Source organism: Oryzias melastigma, linkage group LG14 (assembly GCF_002922805.2).
Source record: "Oryzias melastigma strain HK-1 linkage group LG14, ASM292280v2, whole genome shotgun sequence".
Taxonomy (NCBI): Eukaryota; Metazoa; Chordata; class Actinopteri; order Beloniformes; family Adrianichthyidae; genus Oryzias; species Oryzias melastigma.
This window is the reverse complement of record NC_050525.1, coordinates 19,156,445-19,173,661: the sequence shown is the minus strand read 5'-3', so window position 1 is coordinate 19,173,661 and position 17,217 is coordinate 19,156,445. Positions and strand designations below refer to the sequence as shown.

General features: G+C 36.0%; 1 protein-coding gene across 2 annotated transcripts; it reads left to right on the top strand.

Annotated features, from left to right (window-relative positions):
* The first annotated feature begins 568 nt into the window (after positions 1-568).
* On the top strand, positions 569-17,172 carry LOC112142931 (clustered mitochondria protein homolog). Of its 2 annotated transcripts, XM_024266612.2 has the most exons (30): positions 569-1,431; positions 1,631-1,675; positions 2,267-3,052; positions 4,394-4,539; positions 4,608-4,779; positions 5,959-6,099; positions 6,180-6,307; positions 6,386-6,540; positions 7,646-7,771; positions 7,856-8,003; positions 8,076-8,168; positions 8,245-8,463; positions 8,550-8,722; positions 8,791-9,102; positions 9,177-9,256; positions 10,526-10,627; positions 10,710-10,810; positions 10,889-11,041; positions 12,002-12,064; positions 12,136-12,386; positions 12,456-12,540; positions 12,990-13,143; positions 14,510-14,649; positions 14,769-14,849; positions 14,939-15,064; positions 15,707-15,828; positions 15,906-15,999; positions 16,086-16,211; positions 16,291-16,358; positions 16,456-17,172. In XM_024266612.2, exons 3-30 carry the CDS (start codon positions 2,272-2,274, stop codon positions 16,493-16,495), a joined length of 4,380 nt encoding a protein of 1,459 aa, XP_024122380.1. In that variant the 5' UTR covers positions 569-1,431; positions 1,631-1,675; positions 2,267-2,271; the 3' UTR covers positions 16,496-17,172. The 2 variants fall into 2 exon arrangements, with proteins under 2 accessions (XP_024122380.1, XP_024122381.1); XM_024266613.2 differs by lacking the exon at positions 1,631-1,675.
* The last annotated feature ends 45 nt before the right edge of the window (positions 17,173-17,217 follow it).

The window sequence follows — 17,217 nt, the reverse complement described above, 5'->3', positions numbered from 1 at the left end:
GCTTCTCAGCTTGTGCCAGAAAGTGTGACAAGAAAAACAAACAAATGGAGAGGCTGTTATGCACTGAAACCCAGAGGAAGTCGGTGGCCTGCACAACTTAAACCAGTTTTAGAAGCATTTAAACCAAAAAGTCAACCACAGTGCAAAAATTGACACTATTTTTGAGGTTTGATCATTTCCTGCATGTCAGAAGAAGTCAAAATGAATAAAATAAGGTACATTTAAAACCAATATTCAACAAACAATCCCGTCGGACAAAAAAAATAGATAGTTCGTCAAGTTGAAACAGAAAAATATAAATTCTAAAATATTTTATTTTGCAAGTTCCATACCCAAAACTATAGTCTATCAGCAATTCTTATCCACATTGTATATTTAACTTGATTTTCACAGAAAAACAAAAGTTCATCCAAAAATTATATTTTCATCCTAAATTAAAAAATAATTTGAAATAACCTTCTTGATATGAACTTTTAACAGTATCGTCCAGACTTTGCTACAGTCTTGAATAACTGGACAGAAAATCCAAAGATGAGATGTGGAACTTCTTCTTTGTGTGAAGCTTCTAATGTGTGCTTTTTTTAGGATTTTTAGCACATAAACAAGTGGATCACTACAAAAAAAATTATCTGCTTTTACAGATTCATGAAATACTTTGTCAATTTTTCATGTTTCTTGAGAAAATATTCTGCCTATGTGAACAAAATTATCATTATGTCGTGTATTTTTATAGAATAATTCTTTATTTTATTTTATTGTTTGTTTTTTTGTTTAAGTATAGTCCAAATTTTTATGCCCCTTTCTGAAACGATATCAGAGGTCGCCAGTAGATGGCAGCAAAAAGCACCTCTGTGTTTTGTCGAACAGGAACATAGAGTGGAGAAAAGAGAAATTAGTCATTTCCCTGTATAAAAATAACGGTAAAACAAATAAAATACTGTATTGTATATGTTTTGTAGCCTAAAGTTTTAATTTAAACTTTGTTGGATGGCAACCCATTGCTTTAAATGTTTAAGTATTTAGAATAGCAGTTTTAAACATTAAGTTTGAAAATTATTTTAACGTTACAAAAGTAATGCATACTTTAAATACGTGGTTAATATGTTCATTATTAAAGAGGACTGGTAATAAAATAAAAATTAAAAAAGTTTAAAATACAGGAAGTTGCGTCACAGTTAGGGTGCCCTCTTGTGGATGAAATCGGTACTGCGCGCGTGGAGAGAGGGATTACAGGCTCTCAGCTCCTCTCCCTGCAGCCTTGAAGGGCAGACACGCTCACAGTTTGCCCAACATGGTTCCTCAGCAAGGACAGGAGAGCCTCAGACAGTAAGGAAAGCTGGGAAAACTCTGCTCTCTGATTTCTACAGGATGAAACGCAGAGGACTTCATGGAAGATGACATAGACTGGCTCAGATGTCCTCTCTCTGCATGGTAGGGCTTCTACCTTTATGTTATAAATACATGGAACAGGTGGGATTATGTTTTATGTTTTGCCAAAGATTAGTGGTTGTAAGATTCTATAAAGTGGGACTTTTATAGAAACAAATGACAAATAATGCGTTTATTATGAGCTTATTATAATAGATTAATTTAAAGATGCACAACTTGTTAGCATATTATTGTCTTCCAGGTTTCATCTTTCCATCTGATGGGATTTAATGTGCAAAATTCCCTGGTGAGTTTCTGCACTGCAGGAATCTGTTCCTAACTAGGCTCTCATTAGTTGTTTATGCTCCAATCTCCCTGCATTCCTATGTGCCATACAATGAAAAAGTTGATAGAAAGGGCTTAGCAAAAATATAAAGTAAAAGGAAATAATCAAATGAAAAGTGTAAAAGACAAATTTTATTGAAGTGTACTGTTCGTAGTTTGATTTTTTTGCACCAGACAGAGAAAAGTTGAGTCACTCTGAAGTATCGTTTGCTATTACAATACAACAGACCAATTGTTTGTATCATCTTTAGTTAAGTACATAAAAATCTACTTTTAAAAGTGTCATTTTATTGTTAATAGTGCTTAAGGAAAAATAAAATTGTTAAAAGGATGTTTACGGGAAAAAATAATTAGCAATCGAGGCAAAAGCCACAATAATGTATTTTTTATGTATCTCACTTATAATTATTCTCAAAATATAGTTTCTTTATGTTATTTTAGTTAACGTTTTGTGATCTTTTAAAAATATATATATATAAAACTGACTTAAAATAATTATTTTAACAACTTTATAATCTTACTTTTCTTCTCTCCTGCTCTGATTTTCACAAAGGCATCATGGGAAACTTTCTGCAGTGCTGTCAAACTCTGTCAAACTACTGTAAGTGGCAGAACGCGTCTGCTCAGCGTGGAGGAGAGCAGTCCAATCTATTATCCAGTGATGGGAGTGAAAGTGAGACACCGAGCGACTCGCACACTTTGGAGGACGACCCGTTAACCGCATCTACCGGCATAACAAACCCCGCCCTCGAACCGGACCACTTCCTGTTCCCTGACATCATTCTCAGCAGCAATCCTGGCGGGGAAGTCACTTTGGTAGAACCGATGGTTTGTTTGTTGGTATCCGAGGAAGAGGACGGGCTGAGGTTGATGGAACATGAGAAGGGCGACGGGGAGAGGGGTCAGAGGTTCTCTGAGGTTGAGACTCTTATTGGCATGGGAGTCCAGACGGAAACGAAAACTCAGGCGGAGGACCAGACCCAGACAGAGATGCTCAAGTCGGATGAGGGCGAGGAAAGAGAGCGAAACAAGGAGAAAAATGAGGAAACAAAACCATCTGAAATAAAAACTGAACAGAAGCTGGAAGAAAACATAAATTTCCCCGTCAGATGGGAAGATTCCAGACTCCAGATGAGTGATTTGAACACATCTGGGAGCTTAAATCATCAGTCAGCTGATCCCTCCACTTCAGGTCAAGCTCAGGACAGCCTTCTGTGGTCAAAGTTCACAAACGTTCAGCAAAGTTTTCTGGAGGAAGATGATGAGGAGGGATCAGGGATGAAGCAGGGGCCCCTGCTTTTTCTTGACAAACTGTTTCCGGCAGCAGCACATGGAAAAGGTGAGAGGAGGTTCATCTCTTTTGTCCTACTCAGAAAAATATTTATACTCGAGTTCAAGGAGGCAAATATGGACAGATAAATGTTCAATCAATCAGGAGATGTTTTTAAAGAAAAAAAAATCAAAAAGAACATTTGAAGGCAAAGGAAGTTAGTTTTATAACTAATATAAAGAACATGCTCCAAGACCATTATTACTTTTTGAGTACATCATAATTTCTGTTTATCGAAAACTTAATATTTCTGTTTTAGTGGCAAGAAAAACTAGATATATAGCTTTACCTGCGACAATGCAAGTGTAACTGCTGTAAGATGCTGAAACTGATGGTCCTAAATCCTCAAGCTAATAGCTGAATACACTAAAGCAGAAAGCTTGCCAAAATATTGTCTAAAGGACAAATTAGCCCAAAAACTAGAAAAATGTCTAATTTTGCCAAAACAAATAGCATAATGCTAAAATATTAGCTAAACTCCAAATTTGCCTGAGGAACTTGAAAAAAATAAAATTTTGACCAAACAGCTAGCATGCTTAAATATCAGCTAAACTCTAAATTAGCCTAAAGAACTTTAAAAGTCTAATTTTGACAAAACAACTAGCATAATACTAAAACATCAGCTAAACTCTAAATTAGCCTAAAGATCTTTAAAAGTCTGATTTTGACAAAACAGCTAGCATAATGCTAAATTATCAGCTAAACTCTAAATGTGTCTAAAGATCTTTAAAAGTCTAACAAAACAGCTAGCGTAATGCTAAAATATTAGCTAAATTCTAAATTAGCCTAAAGATCTTTAAAAGTCTAATTTTGACAAGCTAGCGTAATGCTAAAATATTAGCTAAATTCTAAATTAGCCTAAAGATCTTTAAAAGTCTAATTTTGACAAACAGCTAGCGTAATGCTAAAATATTAGCTAAATTTCCAATTTGCCTAAAATCTGGAAACGTGTCTAAATTAGCCAAAATAGCTAGCATGTTGCTTAATTAAACGCTAACTTCCAAATTAGCCTAAAAATACAGTCGTTTCTGAATATTTTAACTTTGAATGGTATCTAGCTGAAAGTTTGAAAAGGTTTTTGAAGTTTTTAAAGGATTTGAGCAATTTCTTGTTCATTTCCTATGAGGAATCTTTTCTAAAAATGTCAAAAACTATGAAGTTTGTACATATCAAAAGTACAAACAGCAATGTTCTAAACGAGCTGAACGTTTTGATACCAAGATTGCTCAGTCTCCAAATTTGGATTATATTTGTCTTGAAAAGTGTATGGTTAAATAAAGAATTATTCTTAATATTTCAAATCTTTGGACATTTTTCTCAAACCTGTTATCATGTTTTTAATTCCTCCAGTTGCAGAAAGCTATAGCGATGACCCACTGGACCCGTGTCATGAAGAGAACAGGAACAATTCAGTCCTCAGAGACATCCATGATCTTCAAGATCCTGAATTTACCTGTAGAATTCAGGCACCTGGAGCAGAAACATTTGACCTCCAGGTTCTGCTTCAAATGTTGATCCGAATATGCATCCCTGTGGTTTCCCTCTAATTTTCCCGCCTTTTCAGGTGTCAGCCCAGATGTTGGTGTCTGAGCTGCAACAAGCACTCATGGATCATGAGGTCACCTGCCATCGCACGTGCTTCTCCCTTCAGCTGGAGGGCGCCACCCTCGACAGCGGGGTGGAGCTGCGCTCCATCCAGGGAGTTCAGGATGGAGCGCTGATCAAGGTGGTGGAGGGTAACGGCTTTTTTTGGTCTCTTTTTAATTCTTTTGTTTTTTTGATAAATAATTATGCATTAAGTGCAGCACTTTAAGACAATCAAGGAAACTATGTTAACGTTGTAAGTGTTTCCTTTAGTAAAGAATAAACATTAAATGATTTAATTCCACAACACTTTGCAAACACAATTTTCAAATTAAAATGATGATCCTCAATCATTGACAAAAACTGAATGTTAATAACCAAATACCATGAACAAAAACACCAAATTCAAACGGTTAAAAACTCAACCAGATCCTCACAGAAGCAACATTTTTGAGTCATTATTCGATTAATAATTGATCAATTTTTGAGCCTAGAAACACACACACTTTCACTTTTATTGTGTCTCACACACATTTTAATTCAGCCTATATTACTATGCTATTTCTGTATTAATACTCCTGTATTTGTCCTTTATTAATTAATTAAACTGTAATTTTCTCTGATGTTGTTCTTAAATATAACTTAATTTTATTATGGATTTTTTCACTTTGCAGTTTGAGTGGCTCATTTCAGCTGATCAGTTAGCCTAATTGAGATAAACTTCAAAAATGAGTTTTAACATTAATAAATCATCCCATAAATTCACCATAAAAACATTATGAACAAATATTATAAATATTATAAATTCATTCTAATGTCATATACTGTTTGTTTCTCACTTTCCTAAGGAATTAACCAAAAAGTTCCCCAATTTACCTATTGTCACTATACATTTATGAAATTAAAAGTTATGAAATATTTACATTATAATGTTACATGATACATTTTTGTACTCAATAGACCTGTAAACGGTGCATTCAGCACATAAGACAATACAAAATGTATATTTTAAGAATGTTTACAAGTTTTTTTATTTAAAAAAAAATGCAAAAAAAAAAAAAAAAAATTTTTTGGTATGTAAAATATCAACCAAGCAAAAACAAGTGTAGATTTTATCTATTGTTGTGCTATTTAATAAAATCTCGATTTTATATATTTGTCCTAGTGTTTTAACAAGCTGTTATCATTTTCCTGTAATGATGGGAACAGATTTTTTTTTTCAATTTCTTGGTTATTTGCTTTTTTCCATCCCAAAATCTAACAGAAATGTAAACTCAAGAATCCCATTGTTACGGTAAGATAAAACTGTAATGTTGTTCCATCTGTTTCAGATTCATACTCCATCCGTGAAGCTCGTCTTCATCTCCGACACGTCAGCGACCTCCTGAGGAGCCTCGGTCCTGCAGACTCCTTCAACGGTGTGAACGGCAGCTCGCTGTCTTACCTTTCCTGCTATACCAGACGTGGTCAAGGTGAGCGTTTTCCTCATTTCTGTGGATCTTTTTTGTCTGAGATTCCTTCTGCTGTTAATACTTTTACTAAACCATTTCAGAAAGAGAAAAACTGACCAAGAAGCAAGCCTTCGAAAGAGAGCCAGACTGCAGTCCTCCAGACTACATCCTCCCAGGATGTAAGGAGCCTCCTGTTACTCCACTGCAGCCAGTCAGAGATGACTGGAAGGTGAGATAGCAGTCTATTCAACAATTATTAATAAAGCTGATTATATACACACTATTCACAAAATATATGGAGTTACAGCCTTTACAGTGCCTGCGGGTCTTGAGCCTGAGCGGCTGGAACCCTCCTCCAGGAAACAGGAGGATGCACGGAGACTTAATGTATATCAACGTCCTGACGCTGGAAGACAAGGAGCTCAACATCACATCGTCAACACGAGGTTTCTACTGCAACCAGTGAGTGCTAAAATGTCCAGAGCAATGAGGGAATCTCTGCAAACATGAACAGATGCTGCTTAAACTCCAATACAGTAATGCTTTATAAACCTTTTTACAGAGAATGTTAACATGAATACACAGCTGCTTGTTTCAGTTTAGCTAATAAGTCTACTTTTTTGGATTAATATTCTTTTGAATTTTTTTACCTAAAAGCAACACAACTTTTTGGGAAATATTTAATAAACATGTCATAACATGCTGCTATTTCTAGGAAAGATTTCAAGCGAAGCTTCTAATGATTTATTTGAAAGTTTCTTTCTTTCTTTATTTACTTGATTTTTTTTATCATTCATTCATTTTTTTGGTTATTTATTTATGTATGTACCCACTGATTTTTTATTTATGTACTTATTTATTTATTCATTTCCTTCCTCATTTAGTTTTTGTTTATTTATTTATATAACAAACATATATATATATATATATATATTTTGCTACTGCATTCATTTGTGTACAGTTTAAAGAAGATTTTTGATTATTTAACTCCAGTGACTAATTATAAAAGGGACTATTTTAAAAGATAAATAATAACATAAATATAAACAAAAAAATATATATTTTTGCATAAAAGCAAAGTTTAGCTAGATGTTTTTTAGGTAAGGGTTTAGTTCGTAATTTGCATTGTCACAATTATAATGAAATTTAAAAAGTACTTCCTGGTTCAGTCGTGCTCATACATTAACACAAACAACCCATGGTAAAAAAAATATATGAATAAAAATAATAAGTAATACATAAAAATATATTAAAAGTGCATTATTTGGCTACTAAATATTAAAATTAATTTGTTGCCATCATTAAAGGATACACAATTGCTAAGTTTTAAAATGATTAAAACCAAATATATGGAAAGGATCCATCATTATACAATTCAATCAATCTAGAAGAAAAAGTTCTGATTTAATTTGAACATTTTTATCTATTTTTTATGATTTTTATTGCAGTGGGGTTTGCTTTATGTTTTGCAATTTAATTCTAAAACTAACAAAAAAAGATTGAAAAAGTTTTTATGATTATTGCCCTTAACTTTATGAATCTTAGTTTGACTCTCCCCTTGTTTCAGGTCGACTGCGTTCATCTTCAACCCTAAGCCCTCGATTCCCAAAATCCTTTGTCACTCTCTAGTTGAACTGTTGAATCAACTCAGCCCGGCATTCAAGAAAAACTTCAGTGCTCTGCAGAAAAAGAGGTAAACGCTTTTTTTCCTTATAGTCTTAGTTCAATAACAAAACTTTTTCCAACTCGAGAATTCTCGCCTGATGCTTTTAATCAGAGCTCAGCAGCATCTTTATGAGCGCGTGGCGGCGCCTTTCCAGCTCTTCACCTGGATCGCTCCTCATGGGGACCACACGCTGGAGTGCGTCCGAGCCGAGGAGTCTCCCAGCAGTCACATGGGGCAGGACGAGCTCACGGCCGGGCAGGTGGTTTAAATAAACTCAAAGAAGTTGAGATGAAGCGACGTTGATGCTGATGTTTCGGCGTGTTCCGCTCAGAGCCGGGACTGGAACGAGGAGCTGCAGGGATGCAGAGAACTCCGCAGAGGTTCTCTACAGGAACGCCTGCACCGGGAGAGGAGCATCTTTAAGGTCGGCTGATACTCCGTGGTTAATAACAGTGAAACTCCTGCTGCTCCAGAACTAACGAAGGTTTCATTTCTTGCAGATAATCAGTGACTTTGTCGCTGCTGCAACACAGGGCGCTATAGCCGTGATTGATGGCAACGTCATGCCGCTAAACCCGAGGGAGCCGCCTCACCTGCAGATGTTCGTGTGGAACAACCTCTTCTTCAGTCAGGGCTTTGACCTGTCCGATCACTACAAACCACTAGGAGGCGACACGGCTGCTCACGCCGCTGCCGTGTGTGACCTGAGGGGAGTGCAGGTAGAAATCCCAGCGGAGGACAGATGGATGTGATGTGGTCTTCACAGGAACGCCTTTCTGTTGCTTTGTGCGTTCCTCTGCTGCAGGCGTACACATCTGTAGACACGGAGGGGCTCCACAATCTCGGGACGGCGGTGGTGGATTACCGCGGCGTCCGTGTTGTTGCGCAGACGATCATTCCTGGGATTCTGGAGAAAAACCATGAACAGATAGTCTATGGCTCCAACGATAATGGGAAAACTGTCTTCACACACCCCAGGTGAGCCGTCTGTGTTTTTCACTTTTGCTCATTTCACTGTGAAACCAGAAACTTTTATTTCCCTGCAGGTTTCTGGAGCTTCTCAGTGAAACCAGTAAACCGCTGAGAATCCAGCATCACCAGGTGCTGGATCACAACAACAGACCGGCGGAGCTGTGCTCAGGCATCACCACGATCGGCCTCTTCGGTAACGACAGGCGTCCTTACGTGTTAGACCTTTTGAGGACGTTCCCGCCAGATCTGAACTTCCAGTTTTCTGAGGGCGAGGTGACAGGAGAGGAGCTGCCGGATGTGTGTAAAAGCTTTGGTTATCCGTGCCGTCATCGTCATCGACTGGCCAGCCTGAGGCCAGAACTGATAGACGCTTTTGTCCAGCATAGGTGAGGAGAGGTGACTGTCCAACCTGCAGATTAAACTACAGGACATTCATATCTTGGAGTTTTTGTTGTTGCAGGTATGAACTATTTGTGAAGATAGTGTCTGAGGAGCTGGAGAAACAGGAGAAAGCCACGGAGAGAAGTGCAGGAGATGCTGGTGAGCCCAGAGCTGAAGACCATAATGCATTTCACCATGACAATAAATAAAAAATGTCAACAACGTGTATATAAAAGAGTGTAATGATCTTACACTGCAAAAGGGGGTAACTTAAGAATAGAAAAAAATAATCTTAAGAAAAAAACACTATAGAAAGTAAAAAAATTCTCTAACCAAGCACCAAATAACTTAAAAATAAGTATTCAAAAAGGGAAAAAATACGCTTAAAAGCTAAACTTTTGGATAGAAAAAAAATGTTATACAACTCAATAATAGGTGTTTTTGCTAAATCTGTATTGTCATGACTGTTGTATAACATTTAACTACATGTTGTACTATGTACGTCTGTGTGACAGTTCTGACTCTGAATTTATTACTATTGTATTTTGTTGTATTTTTTTAGTTTTTATATCTAATTGTAATTCATTTGATTGATTACAGTGACAAAAAAACAAAAAAATGAGAGTACAATCTTAGTCCAAGTTGGCCGATCTTCATAAATCCTCATAAAATCTAAAACTGGCCCTTATTCTTAGAACTTAATTTAACTTTTTTGCTTCCTGAATAATGACAAGAATGTCTGTTTAACATTTATTTAACTTTTTAAAAAACATCTAGAAAATTAAGCTAAAATTGACAGTGAAATTGGCTTTTTTTGTCTTAAATTTAATCAAATTGAATCAAACTTTATTTATAAAAAATTGCTTTTCATACTTTCACAATAAAAAACAAAGACACAAGTTCAAATAAAATCCCAACCTCCCTCCTCCCGTCCCATGACCCCAAAAAAACAATTAATTTTTATGCATGTTAACTTCTAAAAGAAACTTAAGGCTTGGCTCTCAAGTTTTTCTGTTGTCCAGAGGATGGAATAAAATGATTTTGACTTATTTTAATAATAAATTCTCTATTTCTGGATTCTAGGTCCTAATGAGAAAAAAATAATGTAAAATAATGTAAAGAAAAGTACTTAAAACATGGTCAAATTTCTGGACTGTTTAAACTCAAGGTTTAAATCTTAAATTAAACAGTTTGCATTGAAGGGATTTGCTTTTAAAATACTCAGACATACATAGAGTATCTGTTCCTCCATGTTTGTTCTGTTTCATGGATACAGTCAATACAAGTGAAACTTAGCAACTTTCTTTCTACTTCCAAAGATCTTCTTTTTCAACAATTTTCATCCGATTTATAACCCTTTTCTTTGAGATAAAGCATGTTTTTCTGACTGCATCAGTTTTCTTGTTTTTTTTGTTTTCTTTTCTGCAGAACAGCAGAGAAGAGCGGCTGTCCAGAAAGCTTGTACAGCAGTCGGGTCAGTGAGCGACTCCTGCTTCGACGTGCGTTTTAATCCCAACGTTTGCTCTCCAGGTACCGATTCTCTCAAACACACATGCTGAAGCTCCAGCATCAATTCAATCATGGTTGAGCTGAGCATCCCTCCTCACTGCAGGTGTGACTTTCCCCTCCGAGTGCGTTGAAGAGCTTCACAGTCAGCGGCAGCTGTTGTGGAGCGCTGCAGCTTTCCTTCTCTCTGAGCAGATTCCGGCTGCAGTGAGTTGTGTGTTCAGGAGTAATAAATTTTGTGTTTATCATGTTATGAAGTATTCTGTGTCGTTGTCTGTGTTGCAGCTGAGGGATTGTCTCGACCACACAGCAAATCCGATGGATGGAGCGAGCCTGACTGCAGTTCTGCATCAGCGAGGAGTAAACGTCCGATATTTAGGCTCAGTTTTAATGAAACTGGACATGATGGAGGAGAAAGTGAGACTCAGACATGTACAGGTATTTCATACCCTCACTATTCTTATACTTAGTCCTTTATTTCTAAAATTTAAGCATATATATACATATAAATGAGTCCCTTTTTAATCTTAGAGTTGGGTTAAAAACTACCCAACTTGGGTTATTTTTAACAATGGAGTTTGTTGTGTGAAGAAACTTATCCAACTATATGAATACAAGCTAATATATCAATTTTTTATCAAAAATTTTAGTTTTATTTAGTACTTAGAAAACAAATCTATTCTTTTTTTTTAGATTTTCTGATAACATTAAGTTAGCATTTTTACCACAAATGTTTTGACCTCTCAAGACTGAATTTTTATTCAATTTACCTTTTCTATTTGTCTTTAACAGAGCCCCATCTAAACAGAATTAACAATATTACCCAATTTTGCCAATTTTCTTATCCTGACAAAAAAAAGGGAACTGAGTTAACTAAATTAAGGTAAATAATGAGAAAAAAGCTACTCGTAAGAGAAACAAAATCTGTTTTTTTAAGTTTTTATGCTTAACATATCAATTGATAGTAAGTGGAATTGGTTATTTTCTTTGTTGAGTTGATGTGATTGCTAGTATTTGAGTTTAAATATTTTAATAAAACTGTAGATTGAAGCTTTTAAGTTTATTTTAGGTGTTTTTCCAACTTTTTTTACTGTTTGCAACTGAGTATATTCATATTGAGTAAATTACTCACTTATTCCGCTGCTCCTTTACAGGATTTTATCAGATGAATAAAACAATTAAGTTAATCTTGTTGGAGCCACATGTGTGAATAAATACAGTAAACATTCTTATTAAGCAAAATCTAATGAGATCAAAAAAAATAATACTCCTGTATAAAAATATGTGTTATTTATTCTGTTAGACTTTTGAGAAGTTCCGATTTTGATCAGAATTCTAGTTTTTAAAATATTTGGATTATAGAGAATAAGTGTTGACAAAAATGTATTTTCTTTACAGAGAATTTCCATCAGTGAAGTGATTGTCAGAAGTGCAAAACACATCTTTAGGACATATCTACAGGTACACAAACACAATTGGAGCCAAACTATTTGATTTACTTTACAACATGAATGCTAACTTTCCTCTGGCAGGACGTGAAACCTGCTGATTTCTCGGTGGCCGTCAGCCACTTCCTCAACTGCTTGCTGACCTCCTCCTGCTCCAGTTTGTCCGACGGCAGCTCCAATGAGCTGCCCTCTCATCGCAGGAGCCGCCGCCGCCGCGGTCACAGCAGCCGAGTGAGCTTGACCGCGGACAGCGTGTGGGCCAGACTGACCTCCAGCAGGCTGTGGGGCCGGATCAGGGCCGAGGCGGAAGACTATTACAAATACGCAGTTGAGAGGTGGGCGTGTCTTTGCGTGTGTGACGATCTGCAGGAGTGCAGCCAAACTTGACTCTGTTTTCACTTCAGTGAGAGCTTGGAGGAAGTCATAGAGAAGCACAACCTCCAGAGAATCTCCCTACTGAGAGAGTTTGCTATTAAAACAGGCATCCAGGTGAGATTAAACATATTTTTTTTTTGCATATTTAGCAACTTTTACATGTTCTACCAAGTTGTCACAAACCATTGTTTTCAAAAAAGAAACAAAACGGGGTAAAGCTGAGCCATAAAAGTTATTTTTATCAATCTTTCTTTTTCTTTTGAGTTATATTTTAAGCTTAAATATTCACTTTTTTATGTTGATTATAAAATATGCGAGATGAACCCAGTAGTTAAACCTATTTATTTAAACATGTTTTGTAATAGTCACATCAGTAAAAAATAATTTTTTCTTCAAAAATAATAATTTTGCAAGACTTAAATCAAGAATATTTCAGTTTTGTGTTTGTCCTAAATGCTAAAAGCTACTACAGTCATTTCAGATTTGTTCTAAATTGATCCATTAAATGTTCAAACACTGAAATTTTCTTGAAGTCCCTCCTTTCTTCTGTCTGTTTGCTTCAGGTGCAGTTAAGAGAGTACGCGTTCGAGTCCCGGCAGAAGGCGGCGTTCGTAGAGGACGATGTGATCAACATGTTTCCCGTGGTCAAACGCCTCAGACCTACGTCAAGCGATGCCACTCAGCTCCTGCGGCGAGCTCGACTGGCTGCACAGGAGGGTGAGAGACGCCCAGAGCTGTCACGGTTATTATCAAGGGGGCAATATAAGACTCTGTACAGTCCAGTCTGATTGTATTCACTACATTTTTATGTTGATAAAAACACTTAAAATTTCTCAAAGCAAAAGCAGTTTTGAGTGATGTGCCATCATCTACTTCAACTATTAACTTTTTTACTGTGGTTTGTGTTGCACATCACTTTAAAGTCACTCATGTTTAACTTTGGAGTAAATATTTGTCAATTATTGGGACTGCTGGTGAAGTCAAAGCTACAAATGATGTAAAAATGACATTTATTTAGTATAATTTATATTTAAATCACTTATTACTATTTAGGTAAAACAGAATGAGGGAAAAATGTGCTACTTTTTACTTCGTTTTGTTAATGAATTGTGTGGTTTTGCTTTAAATCACTGCAAATTTTCTGTTCCTTTTTCCTAATTGTTCTTATTTTTTTGTTAATTGAGTGAAACATTGTTCTTGTGGGGTCTTAAAAAGTCTTAAAAGAATTAAATTTTTGAAATAATAACTTATAAACCCTTTAAGACGTCTTATATATTTTTATATCTGAGCCTTAAAAACTGTGCTGCGTGAAACATTTTCTGCTTCACGTTTCATGTCAAGAATTTAATTTTTTCAACCAGGATTATTTTGATCAAATGACATAAATAAACATTAGGAAAACCAGTTGTTATGCACTCATAGGCCATTTAGAAAAAATAAATAGTAAAAAAAGCTCTAAAGCACACAAACAAGAAGATAAGAAGCTACATTTCTGATCATAAAATGCTAATAAATTAATAAAATGGGAAATAATTATTAAAATCAGAAATAGACTGAGAAATTAGTCTTATTTTTTATATGTATGGCCCTAAAAGGTCTTAAAGAGTTTTAAATTTAACTTGTAGACATTTGTAAGAACCCTGGATAAACAAGCATGCAAATTAATAGGAAATCTATGTTTAATCCTTTAGATTAAAATGAATTATTACTATCCAACCATCTTCAGGACCTGCTGAATCCCTTACAGAGATGGAACCAACTCTGCTACTGTCAATTTTGCTATTACATCTTAAATTTAGGACATTTTTTATTCGTAATCAGATAAATCTGAAAGTTGAACATTTAGAGAAAATATTTTAAGTATTATGTTTAACAAATATAGCTAAAACACTGCAGTCCTACAATGTGTATATTCTATATAAATGCAACAGATCAAACTCTTAAGCAGGTTCTGGTGGTGCACTGAATGTGGTTTCAGTATTTACAACCTTTCCTTCCATCCTTCATCTGGTGCATTAGTCCCTCTGTGACTGACTGACAGTAGAAAAGTTACAGAATTTATCCGTTTTTGTCCTGGTTCCAGGTCATCTCAGGTACAGCCATGACCTGATCACCCAGGCTCTGACTCTTTTCAGCCGCACATGTGGAGTCCTGCATGAGGATGTGTGCACGTGCCTGCGGCTTCTGGGTCGGCTCAGCTACGTCTTCCAAGATGTCGAGGATGTAAATATCTGAAACAAATACCAAGTTTCAAGCTTTTCTTGCTTCTCATTTGTTTAGTTCTTTATCGGGTGTTGTTGGGAGAAGTCTCTTAACTGCTCTGTTGTGTTCATGTCTGACAGGCTGTGAGGCTGCAGGAAAAAGCTGTAATGATTTCTGAGAGAATACAAGGAATAGATCATCCCCAGACCATAGAAGACTACGTAAGTCACAGGTCTCAAAACTCCAGCTGGTCATCTTTGAGTTTAGCTCTCTCAATATGAGACTTTGCTGTATTTTATCTTTGATCCAGACGTACCTGGCTCTATATTGCTTTGCTGGAGGCCAACATTCAACATCTTTACAGCTGTTGTATCGAGCTCGGTACCTCACGCTGCTTGTTAGTGGAGAGAATCATCCACATGTAGCACTGCTGGATGTAAGTGCAGTGAAGTTTCCATTCCTTTTGTCACTCTTCACTTTTTTAATATGGTTATCTAGTTTTCATCCAAAACCACATAGTCTGTGTCAATTTTTTAAGACATATTCTCTGCATGAGTTCATCAGAAATTTGCCTCTGGGTTGTGGGTTGAAAAAGCTCAAAGTCTTCCTGCTCCACTCCATTCTGATGCCCCCACTTACAGACAAATAGATCCATAAACGTCTTTGTTTTCTTATCTGAGCTGCCATCTGGCTCAAATCTGTACAGCTGTGTAGCTCAGATATTTCTCACTGTTTTTTTTTTTTTGCACTGATAATGTTAGGTTGGGGTTGTTAGGGGCTATGAGCTAGCAGGAGAAAGTGTAAACAGAGGAATCATGGGATATCAGTGGAGGGTTACTTCTGCGCCAACTCAGAGGCAAATTTATAATGAGGTCCTTCTGCTGCACAGAAAATATATTTAAAAAAACAATTGCCGTTTGATTTTTGCTAAAAACTTTATAATCATAATTAAAAGACCACTGAAAATGATTATACAATAAAAACTCAGTTGGAAAAACACAGTTTTTCGTTTTAAGTAGGAAGTTGTAAATCATGTTGAAAAACTGTTACTAATACTTGATGTGCTTCTTCATGACAGAATATGCTGGGGCTTGTACTTTATGGACTAATGAAGTATGAGCTTTCCCTCAAGTTCCTCCAGAATGCCTTAAATTTAACTTCAAAGTTCCACGGACTTTCATCCTTAAAACATGCACACTGGTACGTCTTTCCTCATATTCCTGCATAAGGTCATCTTCCTCTCAACATCAGATCCCTTTTTCTTCCCTTCTATGCAGTCATCGTCTTCTCACTGCTGTCTACGAGAGTAAAGGAGACCTTCTGTCAGCGCTGCAACATGAGAAAGAAGCTTATTCCATTTATCGGAGTCAGGTGTGCTTCGGACTGCATGGTGCCTTTGTTTTTGCTGCGTTTACTCACAATTATAACCTCTTTCTTTTGTCGTTCCACATGTCAAGGTTGGTATGAATCACACCAATACAAAGGAATGTTCAGAACACCTCAAGAGCCTCAACCAGCAGGTGGCGCTTTGTCAAAAAGTGGACTGCAGTGAAGCACCAAGTGCCTGTAACCCACCTCCAGAGGTCTGCACATTTTTTAAGAGTTTAAATCAGCAGGAAAGCATAACAAACTGATGGACTAAGTTATTTTGCTTGTTTTCAGCTTCACACTCTGTCTGCTGTCCTTCAGCAGCTCAATGTGTTGTGTGGATTTGATTTCCCCCCACTCAGGTAAGAGTTTAAGGAGACTGCAAAATGTCTAAAAATGCCATATTTTCTTAATCTTTTGATTATATATTTTTGTTTACACTTTTTTTTTGCATTTTAGCAAATCCAAGGACAAAAAAGAAGAAAATAAAAGTTCTTAAGAGGAAAACCCCACAAAGGAGCCTCAAAAACAACTTTCAACGTAGTTAATGACTGAGAGGAGCTTCCACATCAACAAACCTGATCTGTTTATTCTGGAAAAATGTTTACGGATAAGTATGAGAAATAGGGATTAGTCAATTCTTTATTTGGTGGAAATGCTCATTATGATTATTTCTTCCATTGTTGTTTTTTGTTTCTATTTTGTTTAAATTTTAAAAAACACAAGTAAAACTTTAATTTAAACTAACCAATACTATATATTTCTGTTTAAAAGCAGAATGACATCACTTTTCAATTAAGGGAATAATCATTTGCAATTAAATGTGTTCTGTCCTGTAATTAATTTATTGTCCACAAGATGTCACTCTTTTGCAATTGAAGGAATGGAGAAACCTGTGCCTGAAGGAGTCACTTGGAAGTTGTTAAACAGGCAGAAATAATTAACAATTAATAATAATGTCATATTCTTCAAGACAGTTGATGAAATGTTTTAATCTGTGAATGTGCTATATTACTACAAGGAGACATCTAAAAGTATTATAGCTATTGTCATAGCATGCTGAGATTTGTTTTTGTTTATCATATTAGCATTTGATGCTCTGAAAACTTTTGACATTGACTAAAATGAAAATAAAGCTGTGTTAGGCTTGAAATTAAAAAAATATATATTTTTTAACCTTTCTGGGTGATTTTCTTTTTTTATTTTACATTTTGGTCCATA

Excerpts from the sequence above, each read along its gene's own strand:
- LOC112142931 (XM_024266613.2), top strand. The coding sequence starts at position 2,272 with ATGGGAAACTTTCTGCAGTGCTGTCAAACTCTGTCAAACTACTGTAAG. Across the intron at positions 3,053-4,393 it reads GGCAGCAGCACATGGAAAAG|TTGCAGAAAGCTATAGCGAT; the intron begins GTGAGAGGAGGT and ends TAATTCCTCCAG. Across the intron at positions 10,628-10,709 it reads TCCCAACGTTTGCTCTCCAG|GTGTGACTTTCCCCTCCGAG; the intron begins GTACCGATTCTC and ends TCCTCACTGCAG.